The sequence below is a fragment of the Schistocerca americana genome, chromosome 1 (assembly GCF_021461395.2).
Source record: "Schistocerca americana isolate TAMUIC-IGC-003095 chromosome 1, iqSchAmer2.1, whole genome shotgun sequence".
Taxonomy (NCBI): domain Eukaryota; kingdom Metazoa; phylum Arthropoda; class Insecta; order Orthoptera; family Acrididae; genus Schistocerca; species Schistocerca americana.
The window spans coordinates 677,848,667-677,865,863 of record NC_060119.1 but is presented as its reverse complement, the minus strand read 5'-3'; the positions used below and the strand labels follow the sequence as shown (position 1 = coordinate 677,865,863).

Below are 17,197 nucleotides of genomic sequence, written 5' to 3'. Positions count from 1 at the left end.
TTCCTCTGGGCCTCTTCCCCTCCAGTTGCAGATCAAACATCCTCTTTGGAATTCTTCCCTCATCCATTCTCTTCATGTGTCCATACCACTGCAGTCTTGATTTTTCTATCCTGTCCTGTACTGGTTCCTCCTTTAGTCTTTCCCTCACATACACATTTCGCAATCTGTCTCGTCTTGTTACACTCAACCTGCTCCTCTGGAACTTCATTTCACTAGCCTGTATTCTACTTTTGTCGCTTTTGTGCATTACCCACGTCTCACTTCCGTATGCCAATATGGGGACGAAGTAGGTTCGGTATATAATTCCCTTGGATTTCTGTGGCACCTCCTTGCTCCAAATAAGCCCCCTAATGCATTTGTAGAACTGCCCTGCTTTTCTGCACCTTTCATTTATTTCCATCGCGTTTCCCCCCTTACTTTCAATCACGCTTCCCAGGTACTTGAAGTTCTCTACCACTTGTAGTTTTTCCCCTCCACAAGTTATATCCACATTTGGCCTATTCTTCTTCCTTGTTGTGACAATTATTTCACTTTTCTTTGCAGAGAAATGCATTTCATATTGTGCTGCCGTTGCCTCCCATACATCTAACTGTTCTTGCACCTCCTTCTCGCAATTTCCCCATAACATCAGGTCATCGGCAAAAAGCACTGCTTTCATTTTATGATCTCCAATTGCATCTGATACTTGCTGTAGGATTTCATCCATAACAATAATAAACAATAAAGGCGAAAGTGCACTTCCCTGTCGCAGCCCATTTTCCAGCTTGAACCATGCAGTACGTTCCCTCCCCACTTTCACACAACTCTCACTTCCCTCATACATTTTTCTGACTTTTCGTGTTATCTCTTCATCTATCCCTTTTGCGTTCAGCACATCCCAGAGCTTGTCCCTATAGATAATGTCATACGCCTTCTCAATATCTAAAAAGGCCATGATTAAGTCCTTCCCGTACTCATAGTGCCTTTCCTGCAGTTGCCTTACCGCAAATATGAGGTCCGTTGTTGATCTTCCCGGTCTGAAACCATACTGCTCCTCTTGCAGTCTACTTTCAATACTGCTTCTTATTCTCTTCTCCAGGATCTTTTCATAGATTTTTCCACAGTGGCATAGCAGGGTGATTCCTCTGTAGTTCTCACATCTCCTTTTATCCCCTTTCTTGAAGATCGGGACTATAATTCCTTTCTTCCAATCCTCAGGAATTCTGTTCTCCTTCCACACCACCCTCAGCACTCTGTATAGCCACTGGGTTCCTACTTCTCCTGCTGCTCGTATCATATCCACTGTTACTTCGTCCCAACCTGGTGCCTTGCCCCCTTTCATCCTCTTTATGGCTTCTTCTACTTCATTCCAAGTTAGATCATCAGTTTCCCCACTATTATAATCGTCTGCTGCCTTACGCTCTCCATCGCTGTTAGTTACCTGCTTGGCGGCATTCAACAGATCTTCAAAGTACTCCTTCCAAATCTTTTTGAGCTCATGCATTTCCTCCACAACTCTTCCATTATTATCCATGATCCTCAGGCACTCGCTTCTGTCATTCCTCTTATTTCTTGCCATGGTGTAAAGTACTTTTTTGTTCCCTTCACTGTCCTCTTCTAACATTCTTGTCCATTTTTCCATCCACTTCTTCTTCCCCGCCCTTACTATGGTCTGTGCCGCTTTCTTGCTTTCCTTATATTTTACCCTAGCTTCCTCTGTTCGGGTCTGGAACCATTCTCTGAAGGCTTTGTTCTTTCGAAGTACTGCCTCCTTACATATGTTCTTCCACCATGGAGTTTCCTTACTTCTCCTCTTTGTGCTAGTTCTTCCGCACACAGTCTCAGCTGCCTCAACTAGAGCCCTCTTAAAATCTCCCCATTCTTCTTCCACTGTTCTCTGATCTTCCTTTGGCAGTTTCTTCCTGATCAGTGTCTGGTACTGGGTCCTCCGTTCATCCTCTTTCAGCATCCATGTCTTCAACCTTTTCTCCTGTATATCTGTTGCCCTCCTATCTTTTTTCTCTCTCAGGGTGGCTACCAACAGCCGATGGTCACTGTCTGTCAATGCACATGTTGGCACAGACAGGAAAGGATTCGAGGAGATAATGGGACCAGAGGGCTGGGGGAACCGAAATAGAGAAGGAAAATTGTTGCTGGAACTCTGCAAGAGGAATGGGCTGGCGATCGCAAATTCCTGGTACAAGAAGAGAAGTAGCCACAAAATAACTTGGTACAGTGGAGACTGGTCCCAAACTTCAGTAGTAGACTATGTACTAGTGGATAGGCAGATGATGAGCAGCCTCACAGATGTTAAAGTCATTCCATCTGAGGCCTTAGACAAACCCATGACGTTCCAACTTTAAATTCATTCTTCTTTCAAAAGTCCAATAACCTATCACCTTCACTGTCTCACCCTCCCCAGCCATCTATTCCAAGTATATTTTCATGCTTTATCAATCATTGTCCATCTTGTTTTCAAGACAGACAATTATTAATAAAGTTAAAAATATGATTGCTGACTCACACATAGACTTTATGTCTTCAATTAATACATTTTTATGTCTGTGTCTCTCTCTCTACCAATATGTACATCACTATCTATCATTACAAGTGTGTTCTGCCCAGTCATCTGTCTCTGCACTTCTTCCACAAACCCCTCTTTTTTGCTCTAAATACACTACTTCTGGAAGGGAGGGGGGGGGGGGTCATATACAAGTAATATTATCAATGTTTTCCCCATCAATGATACTTTTGTCCTCATCATTCTCTCGTGTATTATAGTTAATTCTTCTTACAGTCAAACTCCGACAATTATACCCACTCCATTCCTAGTGCCATTGTCATTGTCTGTCTAGTAGTCTAAACTTCTTTCTCAATTTATGCCTTTCTTCATCTCTTCACCTTGTTTCTGCCACCCCTAACACATCCACTATTCATCTTTCCATTGTTACCAAGTTTTTCCCATTCCCATTCCAAATACATACATTTATATTCCAAATTGTAACCTATGGCCACAGCATGGGACAAGAAATGTACTACAGTTAAAGAAACAAATTTTGTGGAAAACTAGGAAGGTAGAGAGCTATCATTAAATAATTTACGTATGACACATGGTATAATATGCCAAGTTACACAGGAATCACAAAACAGGTGGGAATATATCTGGAACATGATCATTTACTTTACGAATCTCATTCTATTAATTCTATCAAAATCTATATACACATCTCAATCACTGATCCATAGTTCCATGACCAGTGACAACAAGAGAACACTGAGACATTACCATCATTTACATCAGCCAGCAATACTTTACTGTTTCATACTTTCAAACTCAAAATAAAAATATAACGTACCTTGTTCATCAAAACAGTATGGGATCCATGTTCCAAATGTAAAGTCAATTCTCTCCCCATGACGAACAATATACAGGTGGCGTGGTTCACTGTTCGTTACCTCAGAGGCTGCTTCTGACTCTGCACTTGTACAAACCTGTAAGTTTGCATGAAAAAATAACACTTGTGTATGGATTATAGATGTCTCTCGTAACACACTTACACAATTTCCTAACTGAATGTATAAATAAACAAATGCAGCAGAGTTGTGATTTTTCAAAATGGTATAAACGTACAGAGTGTATTTCATTTAAGAGATGTATATTGAATTAATGTGTCCAAAACAGAGGAGGAAATGGAAGATAGTGGTTACCACAACTACAACCTCAGAAAACGTGACACATTATGTAAATGACAAATTTTAATTGTTGTTGTTGTTTTATTCATCTACAGATCTATTTTCCAAGTATATTGGACAAGTCTTGGTATTACAATTTAAGAAGAACAAAAACAAAGTAATTCACATATACAGATATTTACAGACTTACAGTTCTAGCATGACAAGGAGGGGACAGATAGTCAGTGGTGGGCTTATAGTAAGAACCACCCTGTTATTTGACTGAAATAATTTAGGGAAACCACAGGAGACCTAAATCAGGATGGCTGGATGAAAATTGGAGCCTCCAGCCCTCCAAATACAAGGCCATTCTGTTTAAAACAATGCTACCTCATTCAGTTTACCCTAGCATACAACACTGTTTTAGAAATTAGTTATGTGATAATGGAAAAGTCTAGTACTTCACTATTCACTCATTTCTTACTCCCAGTCACTGCACATACAATACAAACTGTGCACTACACACACTTCCAGCTGACGTCAGGACCATTTTGTGCACAGCAACTATTCATTTGCTAGCCTGCAGAACTGAGTCAGCATCCCTTTACAACAAGTGCGATGTTGAGCTCAGAAAGAAGACTTGGGGTTCATGCTATACATTTCTTACTTCTGGGCGTAAGTTTCTCCAGAAAAGTAGCAAAAAGAATGAAAAATAATAATAGAAAGTGTTATGTAGAATGTTAGATGTTTTATTATTATGTGTGTTACCTTTTTCTACCAAAATCCTACTCTGTATTATCAAAGTAACCTACCTCATGTAGAATGTTTTAACAGGTACTTTTTACCTGCCTTTTTATATAAGTTTGTTTTACCAATTTTAGCAGTCTCCTTTGGCAATTTCCTGTACAGTTTTATTCCTTGGTAGAAAATACTATTTGAGTTTTATGTTCATTCTTTCTTGGGTAATGTAAGTTCAGTCTGGACCTTATTCCATGATCATGGACAGAGCTGTTTGTATAGTAAAATTATTTTCGATGTGTGCAACTGCCTGGTAAATGTATTCACTGGTGCAGTCAAAATACCCAGTGTTTTGAACAGACTCTTACAATGAGCTCAACTACTGTTTTTGATTATTACTCTTATAGCCCTTTCCTGAGTGTGAAATTTGTGTTCATATTTTGTCTATTGGTCTCCCAGAAAGGAACATCACAGCTAAGAACTGAATGTACAAAACTAAATGCATGTTCAGAAAGTAAGCACACTATATAGAAAATGGGAGAGATAGGAAAACAAACAAACTGATCATAGAACTGACTAGAGTGGAAGATGTATGTTATGAGTGTAATGAAAATGAAATTTGGATGGGCAAGACCTGTCGCCAGAGGAACTAATGGCAAATAGATGAAGGAAATTCTTTGCTGAATTCCAAGAGATAAGAAAAGATCAAAATAGTGCACCGGTGGAAGGTTGGTAGAAGACAATAGAAAAGATGCATATAAGACACAGTTAGGAAGTTGGGCAGTTAGTTAGTTTTGTCAGTTATGAGTTTCGTGGATTATTATTGCAACATCTCGCTACAGCATGGAATGAGCCAGTTTTAAAATTATAGTACAACATTTCAGTGTAAAACGTGGCAAGATACTGACCATTTACACAATCTCTTAATGTTCTTCTTTCTTCCTATGCATACAGTAATATTTATTTAACTGTGTTTAATGTCTCTCCTTCCTTCTTTTAAAACACACACACACACACACACACACACACACACACACACACACACACACAATCATACTATTACATAAATTATTCTGCAGAGTCAGAGGGATGTCATGCAGTTATACTTACAGTTTTTGTTTCAGTTAATTTTGTTTAAGTTATTTACATCACTAGGAAGACAGTCAAATTTTTTTATAGATCAATACTTCACTCCTACCTGTGCCGCACTAAAGCTGGGAAATTGATAATGAGCATTATTTCTCTTTCTACTACTATACCGTTAAATGTTTCTGCCTTTTTCAAATTGTGATTGATTGTTGACCACAAACTTCTCCTGAAGGAATGCTGTTATCAGAAGGCCCAACTGTTTACAGAGCTGTCTACAAGAGGTTTTCAAGTGGATACAACATATTACTCCTATTACACTGTGACATGCAACAAACACTTTTTTCCTCAGTGATGAATTACCCTGGAAGATGATGTCATAAGACATCAGTAAATGAAAATGGGAAAAGTAAGTCAACTTTTTGACATTTTCACCTCCAAAATCTGATCTTACTCCTAGCAAAAAAGTTGCAGAGCTTAAGTGTTGAAGAGTTCTGCAATGCATGGCCTCTAGTTCAGGATGCTTGTAGCTGAAGATTACAGTGCACAAAGAAATATGGAGGAGGGCTTCATCTAGCAGTAAATGATACACACATGATGAATAGCATTTTCTATGAGCTATGCTATAAATTTGTGAAATACAGAACATCAGTATACATAAACTGATTTCATTGTAACAGCCAGAAAAGTAACCAGATACAACTTTTTTACATTTTATTCTGCAGGTATGAAGTACACTTACTGTTCTATGGGCTGGTTGGTAAACAAACTTTATTGCACAATTACAATGAAGGGAGTGACAATTACAGTTTAACATCCCATTGACAGCAATTGATCATTAGAGACAAAGCACAAGCTCAGACTGCAGTAAGATGGGAAAGGAAACTGGCCATATCCTTTTAAAGAAACTGCTATAGCATTTGTCTCATTTGATTTGAGGATACTGAGGAAGAGTTCAGTCTGGATGGCGAGAAGGGGAACTGCATCCCTGTCCTCTGGAACTCAACTAAAGTGTCTTAATTACTACCTCACTGCATACAGTTATTATACTGAAGATGGGTCAGACGAGAAGACGGGAAAAGTGCTGACGAGAAGATGGCAAAAATGCTGGGAAAAAAAAGCTAACTACATATGAAGTAGGAAAGTACTACAGGTTATCTTGGCTGTTGGTTGCAATAGGTACTCACAGGTAAACACAGTAGAATGTGAAGCTAAGCACTGCACTGAAACAGCAAAACATGCCAGTAGCCAGAAAACTAACAAAAATAATTATATAAAATGTAGTCTAACATACCACTCCATCCTCAATATGTTTCTCGTCACCAGAATCGCTGGTTGCATCTGATGGTTTGGAGCTGCTAGTAGCATCTGTCACAGACTCAGAGAATATACCAGGCGGATCTGCTGAAGGATCCATGGTTTTCACTGTTTCATCCGGCTCTGTCACAGGGGGAGATGGCAGTGATGTTTCACTAAGACTAACTGTTCTGAAAACAATATAAACAGTGCAAAACTTGTTTAAACATACATTCCTTTGTTCAGATACATATAAAACTGAAAAATGTTGATGGTTATCAAAAGACTGTAAACACTGTATCACAGTTTTCCCAGCCAGACCATGGGATCATTCTATTGGCTGTTAAGGATGCACGAACTAGCATCCAACATCCAATGCATTAGATGTTTGTCCATCCTGGAACTGACAGGATGGCTTTTCCCCTAATTCACTTAAAGCTACTTGTCATCAGAGCCGACTTATCTGGCTTAAGGATGCTGTTTTACAACATTTGCTGGAAATAAACTTGCAAAAAGTCCTGGTAGAAAGCACTACTTTTGAATAGAGTGCTATTAACAGGAGAAGGAAATAACCAATGGGAATACTTTCCATCTACTCCTGAGGCTGCTGGATGAAAGTCCTGAATTTTTAAACCTTTTCAGGAGTGATAGGCTGCTCACAGGATCAGGGAGTCTATTAGGAGGCTTAACCGGATGTAGGATGCAAATTGTATGTCCTCTGGGGTGAAGGTGATTTTTAAAAATGTTCAACATTTCGGAGTTGTAGTTACTGACCTTTAGTGACCAACAAAATTATTTTTCCAGTATGTAAAGCCCACAAGAATTCAAAATTGTATTCCTGTTCACAAACATGGAATTATTATAAGTCATTCTCTGGTTTCCCAGGTGAGTGTTGCGGTTTAGTGAGGGTGTACGGGCTCAGTAGGCAGAGGCTTCATAGATTGTGGAGCCATCAGCTAACTGTGTTTGGATTCAGAAACATCTAACTGAAGTCAATGAAGTGCATTTGTCTACAGTGAACATTTTTTGATTCTAAACTTCTGATCGCCAATAAGAAGAAAGTGTTATGACAGACACTGAAGAAACTCTTCAGTATGAACTAACAACAATAAAAAAGAGTCAAGGGCTGCAAAGCCATCATTCACCATCTTTACAGCAACAGCTTGGATTTATGAATGGCCATTAAAACTGCAACACCAGGCAGGACAGCAAATAAAGGGATTTTACTTATTGTGTGTACTGTATACAGAAGAGTACATGATTACATTTGGAGGTGATCTTGGAACATAAAGGGTGTAAAATTTAGAACACAAAAGTGCCGCCCCTGGCAGTAACATGAGTCTCAACCAACTAGGCACCTTATCACACTGAACTTAGATGACGTCTTTCTCAGCTGCATTGACAATCAGAGTGGAAAGTCTCTCGGCAACATGACACAATGTTTGCAACTGGTTAGAGAACTGTAGAATGTGGTGGCCAGGACAACAGTTGAACACACTCTGAATAGGGGTCGATCAGGACAGCACAGGCAACATGCACTGTCACTTCTATCTTTGAAAGTTAATGTCATGGAGAGCTCAAAAATAGTAATGCCTGTTGTCTAAATTACAAGCTGTGGGAACCAGAGGAGATAGTATTGTGTATTCAATGGCAACCCTGTAACATCACATCCATAGGATGATCACAAATACAATCTGGTAATGTTTGTTTTCTTCTGAGCCATCTCAAATAGATACACATATGGTGAAGCCTTACAGAGAACCAGGACTCATCTGGAAAGACATTGTGGTGACAAATGAGTGGGAGAACTACTTGTTGGTGTGACTATCTGCTGCCACTATGAGAGAAGCTGCAACGATGAAGGAAGGAACATTTAGGACGCTGAGGTCATTAGAGATGTTACACAAGCTCAGAATGTTTCAAAGATGGATAAGGAAATTGGCCACACTCTTTCAAAGGAACACTCCAGACATTTTCCAGGAGCAACTTTGGGAAATCTATTGAAAACCTAAATCTGGATTGCTCGACACATATTTGAAATGTTGTCCACCGTGATGCCAGTTTACACCACTAGGTATATTTACACACAGATTAATATTCAACCTCACTTGGTCTACAATAACAGTTGCCCTATTGACAGTCTGTGGAGCTCCAAAAATCATCGTACTGTTGGTATGGGTATTTTCCTGGCTGCAAACAAACTCATTTCTTGACATGAGATATGTTATTAAGCTGTACAATCCTGTACAGCCAGTGAACAATATGTCTGTGCTCTTGGGCACGAGTCATGTAGGGCTGTCAAGATCCTGCATGGTGTCTATTATGGCCCTCTTAAAACCATCAATTCCACATCTGCATGCCAGCTGTGGGATCTCGGCCAATGTGGGAAGCAATATCATCAAATGATAAAATGCAGTCTCAATTTGCCAAGGTCCTGCTGCTGCTCAATTCTGTCACCTGTTTGCAGATGTTTCTCCTTCTTACACAAGGTATAACAGATATTACCGCACACAGCCAATGTTCGAATGTGATTTCTGAATGAGAAACCTACTGCATAATATTTCCTTAAATACAGAATATAGATAGTGTTAGTCCTAGATACTTTATGCCATTGCTCTGAGATGCTAATCATTTGTATATCCAAGCACATAATGCACTTCATGCCAATTCAACACTTGTTCCATGCCACCTTCAGGGTGTACTAGTTTTAAGGGCAAGAATTGTGTATGTCATGCTGCTTATTTTCTACAGCCAAACATAGTGGTAGCACTGTGATTGCATAGGCAACTGGTCTCACTGTTATGCTGGTATCATTGTTACATTGCAAGGGTGTATTATATCCATGGATTAGCAGATATTTTAGATCATTAAGTGCATCCGGTAAAGCAAATAATGCTTCCTGTATGTACCCTGTAATCCACGATGATAGCGACCAGTTTACACCACTAGGTATATTTACACACGGATGAACATTCAAAGGAAACTTAGTGCCTCCCATAGCCTACTTATTATCTGCAATGAACATTTATGTGCAACTCTGGTTTGCCGCACTGCGTGTAATTCACTCCAGATTATCTCCCTTACCTTTCAGAAAACCACCGTGTAGTACCACAAATGGTGCAAAATTCGTCTGGAAGCAGGTCATCATTTGTGTGCAAGCAGTTCCTACCTCACGGATGTTTTTATTATTCTGATAACCCTCTGTAATGCTTCACATAAAAATTTAAAGTAGAAACTTCTTATCTACACAGCACTTTTTTTGTTCATTAAAAACATGAAGTATTTCAACAGACACTTTGAAGGTCATTTTCAAATATGTTATAGTGTAAGGCAGGTAGGATTTATGTTGCACTGATAACATGAGCATTATAGATGGGACACATACTTGGATTTTAAAAGGAACTATCCCATCATTCACTTTAGAGAAACCATGGAAAACCTAAATCTGGATGGTCTTCTGGATTCCACTTCCTTAATCACTGTGTCATCTTGCTCCATCTCAAATATTTTGTCACAAGATAAGTTTCAGTTATAGAGTTTGTTCGCAGCCAGGCCTATCCTCTAAAGTTCTTCTCCCCACTATCGTCTTTACGCTCACAACAGTGTCTTTCATCTGATCAGATACTTTAAAAGAAAAATTGTGGTTCCCTTGACACGCTATCTGTTAATCAACAACTTACATCAGACTCATTATATTCTATCTTTTGTGAACCCAATTTGATCAAAATTTATGCTATTCATCTTAACAAATGGGCAGTAACAAACTAACAATCAGTATTCAAATTCTAAAAGTACCACTAAAAAAAGGCCAATGACAGCCAACTAGATAAATATGAGTGCTAAACTCAACAGCAATAAACAGGGCATAAACAAACGAAATGAAAGAAGATAGAGTGGAGGGGGCTTGGGGGGGGGGGGGGGGGGGAGGGGGGAGGGGGGCGTGTTTGGTTTGTGGGGTGCTCAACTGCACAGTCATCAGCACCCATACAAAGTCTCAATTTTTACACAGTCCAATTTCTTTCACAATCCATTATCCATTCTAGCCACTGTCATGAATGGTGGTGGTGGTGGTGGTGGTTGCAGTGATGACAACATAAACATCCAGTCCCCGGGCAGAGAAATCCCCAACCCAGCCTGGAATCGAACCTGGGGGGAGGGGGGGTCAACAGACAGACAGGTGGAAAGAAAGGAAAAAGAAAACCCCAATAATGGAGTAAAAAGTGAAGACAGAAAAAATGGAGTGAAAAAACATAATGCTGCATCGTTCACAAAGTTTTGTTTTATCCATTACCCTTTTCAATGGTTAACCATCATTATCAGGTGGAAAATGCTGGTGATTTTGTGCAGCAGCATGTGAGGTGGCCATGACGTTACGTCGTTACTTTCACTGTGGATAATTGAGCAAATTAACCACAGAACACAAAGAAGTAAAATTAGCAATATTTTCCACTAACAAAAATTATGTGGAAGATGCCTTCCACCTGATGATGACTTAACTGCTGAAATGCACTGTGGATAAAAACAAAACCTGGCGACTGATGCTTTTCATTCTGACAGTCACAGCCTTCAAAACATAATCCATAATGAATGTAAAACACAGAGAAAAAATTGGGATAAATTAATTGGGAAGACAGATTATGAAATAATGGCTGAGAGAATGAAAACGTATATAGGAAGTGGGAGAAAGGATGGCTGTTGAAATATGCTCACTATTTTTATGTACTTGAATTTAGCATATTTCGTGACAGTACTCACTTTTCCGTGGATGTTTATAAGATGATATTTGACTTTTTTGTGCTGGCTTCAGTCGTCTAGTGAGAGTATGATTCCATAATGCTGTTTTGTCGGCTGTGGAAATGTCCTGGTTCAATGCACTTGCCTCATTTTTGGAGCTTCAAATACCATTTTTCCGAATGTGCTTCCTTCTTGATGTTTATATAAAAAAGTAGTAGAATGACTCATTTTTGCCGGTCACTTGCAAATTATTATAACGGGGACCTGTACATTGTTCCGCCGTCACACACCGAGTGTTCACTGCCGACAGACTACAGCCAGAGATGACTCCAGCATCAAACACATTTCACACAACATACAAGCTGGCACTTGTAACCAGTCTCTTTGATATTATTCGTCGCATCTACTAATATTAATCAATATGCTGTCACTCTCGGACATATAAGCAAATTATCATAAAATAAGGCAAATTACAATTCACAAAAAATATTCTGACAAAAATGTAAGAAAACATTTACAACCTCCCTCATTAGATTTGGTATCGACAAATCTGGTAGAAAATAACACATCTCCCAGATGCATTACACTGTAGAAGATGAAATTTGGAAATTTGTGGTAAGTTGCTATGGAACAGACATGTGTACATTAAGACAAAGTGCATGCCATGAGCTCAGTATTTATTGATAGAAAAAGATTTCATTTTCAGAGTTCACAAAATCTGCTGATGGGAGATGAGACCCAGAACTACTTCCAGCATAGAAGATCCCTCCTTAGATATAAGCAGTATTTAATGATATGCTCATCCTCCTATTGCCAACATTCACAAACTCAAAATGACAGAAAATTCCTCTACCCTGTCCCATAATGAGGCTTCAAAGTGACATTCAGACCCACAACCATATGTTCAGTCACCCTACTCTGATATAATCCTCACATGGAGGCTCACATGGAAGAATAATTTCAACAGGCACATTTACACCTGGCAAAGAAACATGACTAGAAGAATTCTGCATGTGCTTCCTGAGATTTACTCACCAACAGCATTTCTGAACATGTTTACTTTCAGCCTTATGTAAGTTGACTGTGTTTTGGGGGTAAGACAATGTGACATGAAGCTAGCGAAATTATATTTTTACTTTACTATTTATGTCTAATCTTTTAACACTTCTATCACTATTCCAGCATTCCTGTTTAATAAAATTAATTTTCTTGTAATGGAGAGCCCATGACTGAACTGTTACTGTGGTATTTTATGCAGGCTCTACTATACAGCAGAAACAAAAGTTTCACATGAGTCCCAAACACCATTATACAATGTCTTTCCAAATTTACATCCAACCACATTTTGAAAATAGTAGTCAGTTACAACAGCAGAAAGTTCTCAGCCCAATTTATTTGAAAATTCTCAAGGAAAGATGGCTTGCTGTGTCAACCACCTGGAATTTCCTTTTTATTTTCACTTCACACTCTATCACTGAGTACATTTTGTTGCTGCTGAATCATCTAACCAATCCTTGGAATGTCATGTTTAATTATATGTTCTAATGTTTACAATGATTACAGTTGCGACCTGCTGACACCAAAATGTAGAGAAAGAAATGAGTGCTTTTTATTTTCACTCCCCTCACTATCAGTGAACACATTTAGTCATATCTCTGTCACTGCTGGATCATGTAATTGATCTCTGGAATGTCATGTTCAAGTAACTATTCTAATGTTTACAGACATCAAGGTTGTGACCTGCTGACACCAAAATGCAGGGGAGGAAATGAAGAGACGCCATCATTCCACTGCATGTGCTGCTTCTGTTTAGTCATGTAGAATGTGTATTCCCATGCTGAGTTGGTTCAATGAAGAGTTCAGGTAAGAGAAATATAAATTTCAGTCAGTTCTTTAGTGTAACACTCTGTACCTCAAATAATATTTTATTTGTCCTACTCTTTCCTTCACAGTTCTTTTGGCTTAATCTATAGATGTGAACTTAATTGCACACACCAATCTCATCCCACTTTACTCACTAAAGAACACTTATTAGCTCCTGCATACTTATTGTCTGCTATTATTTTACAATTCATGGAAGAATCTTTTCCAGCCCCACAACATAAACTAAACACATATATGCAATGCTGTTTTGCCTAGCATCATCACATGTAATTAGTGCTCAGAACTACACTCTTTGTTATCTACTAAGAACATTATTTACACTCTTCTTCCATCCCATGTCATCTTCCTTATTGCCTTCTACTGCTCTTTGACAGCTTTCCATCTTTACATTCTTTCTGATTTTGTACCATCTTTAGTGACCACTATTTACTGCATCGAAAGAAAGAAAGAAAGGAAAATTAGGGTTTCGTGTCTAGTCAACAGGAATGTCAATAAAGATGGAGCACCAGTTCGGATTGGGAAACTATGGAGAAGGATATTGGTGGTTTCCATTTTGAAGAAATCATTTTGGCACCTACGTAATATATTTAAAGAAACCACAAAAAACCTAAAATTGGATGGCTATAACAGGACTTGAGTTGCCATCTTACCAAATGTAAATGCAGTGTTTTACTTCTGCACCACCTCATACTGTTTACTGTGTCAGAGTTTATTAATTCATGACTGAGAATGGGATTAGTGGCCATATTTACTTCATGGTTTGCTGCTTTTTGTTTTCCTATTTCACCACTCCTCTTCCTGTTGAGATTCCCTTCAAGATTCTCTTTCTTGTAATTCATTCTGAGCACATCTTTGTGGAGAGTTAACAAAAACTTCTTTCTGTTGGTGGTTGCTTTAAATATCACTCACTGAATTTTCAGCTTCCCTAAATTTCTCACACACATCGTTACTCTTCTGTCTGCTACACGAATCCAATAATGACATACATATTTCCAGGTGCTTTTACTATGACTCATCTTGTTCCAAATGTGTTCGCTTGTTAACACTGACAAATATCTACTTTGCTGTGTATTTGTATATTATGACCTTCTATATACAGGGTGTTTATAAATGAATATCGGGGTTGTAACACTTTGTAATATTTATTATTTTAAACTTACAGTTATAAATGATATGTCGAATGAAAGAGCAACTCAAACAGTTTCACCAAGAGCCTTATAAATGTTCAATGTGAGCACCATTTGTCACATGGCACACATCAAGTCTATAGCCGAGTTCTATCCAAACGTTGTTAAATGTGTCTTCAGTGATTGTAGCAACAGCTGCTTCAATCCAGTTTCTTAATTGAAGGAGGTCTGCTGGTAGCGGAGGCATGTACACACGATCCTTTATGAAGCCCCAAAGGAAAGAATCACATGACATTAGGTCGGGTGAACGTGGAGGCCATGCAAAGCAAGCCCCGTCATTGGGCCCCTTGCGGCCTATCCAGCGTTCGGCTATAGACTTGATGTGTGCCATGTGACAAATGGTGCTCACATTGAACATTTATAAGGTTCTTGGTAAAATTCTTTGAGATGCTCTTTTATTTGGCATATCATTTATAACTATAAGTTTAATATAATAAATATTATAAAGTGTTAAAGCCCTGATAGTCATTTATAAACACCCTGCATTACGGCCTTTAGCTTCATTTTGCAAGTAAACAGGTAAGATGAACCTCCATTAAAGATTGTAGAGTAAGTTGCATTTGTGATCTTTGACTTGGGCTGCCGATGTGTCAAGCTGCACACACTCCACCCCCTGCCCTGCAACAGAGCATGACTGGATAGTTGAGAAAGGTTTTTATTCCATTTAAGTACAGTGGTGGAGTCAGAGAGCTCTGATGTGGTCGGTGGCCTCCATGATGTAGGCAGACACAGGCCAAGTAGTGGGCTGATGTCAGAAAGAGGCTGCCAGGAGGACATCAAGTGACATGTACCTACAGGTGCCAGCTGTTGTCCAAAGGCATGATGCAAGGTGGTGGCAGCACCTGATAGACAGCAGAAAGTGGCCAGAGCTGATGGACTCTTCATGCAGCTCAGTAGGAAGCACACTGGGGACGGGGGATCAAACTATGATGTCTGGCATGGCTGATGATGATGGTGTGTGACCTTGCCAGGTAGTGGACTGCAACTGTATATAGCGGCCCAGGGTGATGAACAGAACAGTGTGTTCACCTGGGCAGAGGTAAGTGGGCAGCTAGTTGGCCCACACTTGAACCCATGGCCAGCAACAGATGATAATCACCCAGCTGGTGGCCCGACAATGCATAGGTGCCAACAGTGTTCTGACTCAGATCAGGCATCATCCTGCAGCTACTGACTGCAAAGTCTGATGGTGTTGGCTAGCTGGTTCACCTCAGACTACAAGTAGACTTCTTCTCATGACTGGCAGCTGGCATTGACTGAGTAACTGACCATACTGAGTATGACTGAGACTGAGCCAGGCTGGCTCTGTGTTTATCGAACAGCAACATACCTGTCCACTAAGTCATAACAGGCTGGAGCTGCTGGGACTAATTATTTGGAAATCGTGACATCATCTGCTCTTTCTTTACTGTACCGTCAGCTCCTTCAGAAGCCCTGTTGGCATTTCAATACGTTACAACTTCAACTTTGAGAAGTACTGGGCAGGACAAAGATCAGTATATTGAATACATGTTCTTGCATGCTGAATACATGGTGTTGTGTCATGGCACTTAGTTATTGAGTAGATACGATACCCTCTCTGTGATGTCGTTCTGCTGAATCAGTGCAAGAGCTGTTCATTACACCAGCTCAAACCATGGTGCAACACTCCTCTCCCTTTTGAGAGATTCAGTCCACTGGATTCCATCCTGTTTACATTTCTGTAAAAATTGCAACTACATGTTTCATAGTTTGGCAAATATACACAACATTCTCCATTCCTCTTTTACTGTAATTCAGTGTGAACACAAAGTTCACTGGCAGCTTATTTATTTACATACTACTTTGTAATACTAACCCAGCTTACTGGCAGTTGATGCACAAAGAGCTTGAGTGTTCAGGCATTTTTCTGCCTAAAGTAGACACAGGTTACACAAAGAAGAGTTACAACCACAACGGTACAAGAAACTGAGATACTCATTGTCATGACTTTACTGCATTGTCCTCATGGTACTGTTATATGTGTTGGTGTGTCTGTTCCATGGTAATACATCCTATTAGCATATCTGTAAGTTCATTCAGTCAATGGAGGAAGTCAAATTTCAAGATGTTGTTCACATAAGTTAGGTTCTGGTCTGGCTTGTTCAGCCAGTACAATAAAGCCTGTGTCACATTCACTATTATAGTCCTAGTGATAGTAAATGGAAAACAAAAAGATGTTCCTGCTGCATCAAATGTTGTACCATTAATCAGTAACCTACTACCTCGTAGTCCTAGCCTCATCATCCCTTTAGGTCAAACATGCTCATAAGAGTTGTTTGTGAACATGGAAGAGATCCAATGCATGCTGACCCTTTGGAAGTAAAGATGCAACACCAGGATATCTCGTACAAATACCACTGCTTCTGTTGTCCCAAAAAACAACTGTGCCTCACTTGCTTTTGTGTCAGTCTACATCATTTGGATCGAGCATATTGTAACTCATTCTCTCTGGCACTGACGGAGCTCATCCATCAACTCAACATGTAGCTTCCCTCTTCTTTGAAGATCAGCAGCATCTCCTGTGTCTTTACCTATATGAACTTCCCTAGAGCTTCCCACTTTACTGGGTAGGGGAGAACTACGCAAAAATTGTAGCAGCA

The 17,197-nt window shown here is 39.5% G+C and overlaps 1 protein-coding gene across 4 annotated transcripts in view; it reads right to left on the bottom strand.

The window, feature by feature from the left end:
- Window positions 1–17,197, bottom strand: part of LOC124608858 (protein UBASH3A homolog) — a 257,494-nt gene that overhangs the window by 83,371 nt on the left and 156,926 nt on the right. For all 4 annotated transcript variants that reach the window (XM_047140020.1, XM_047140022.1, XM_047140023.1 and 1 more), the window contains 2 exons: window positions 6,770–6,962; window positions 3,336–3,471 (listed from right to left, as the gene is read on the bottom strand). In XM_047140020.1, coding sequence (XP_046995976.1) covers window positions 3,336–3,471; window positions 6,770–6,962 — 329 coding nt within the window. The remainder of the gene's footprint in view (window positions 1–3,335; window positions 3,472–6,769; window positions 6,963–17,197) is intronic.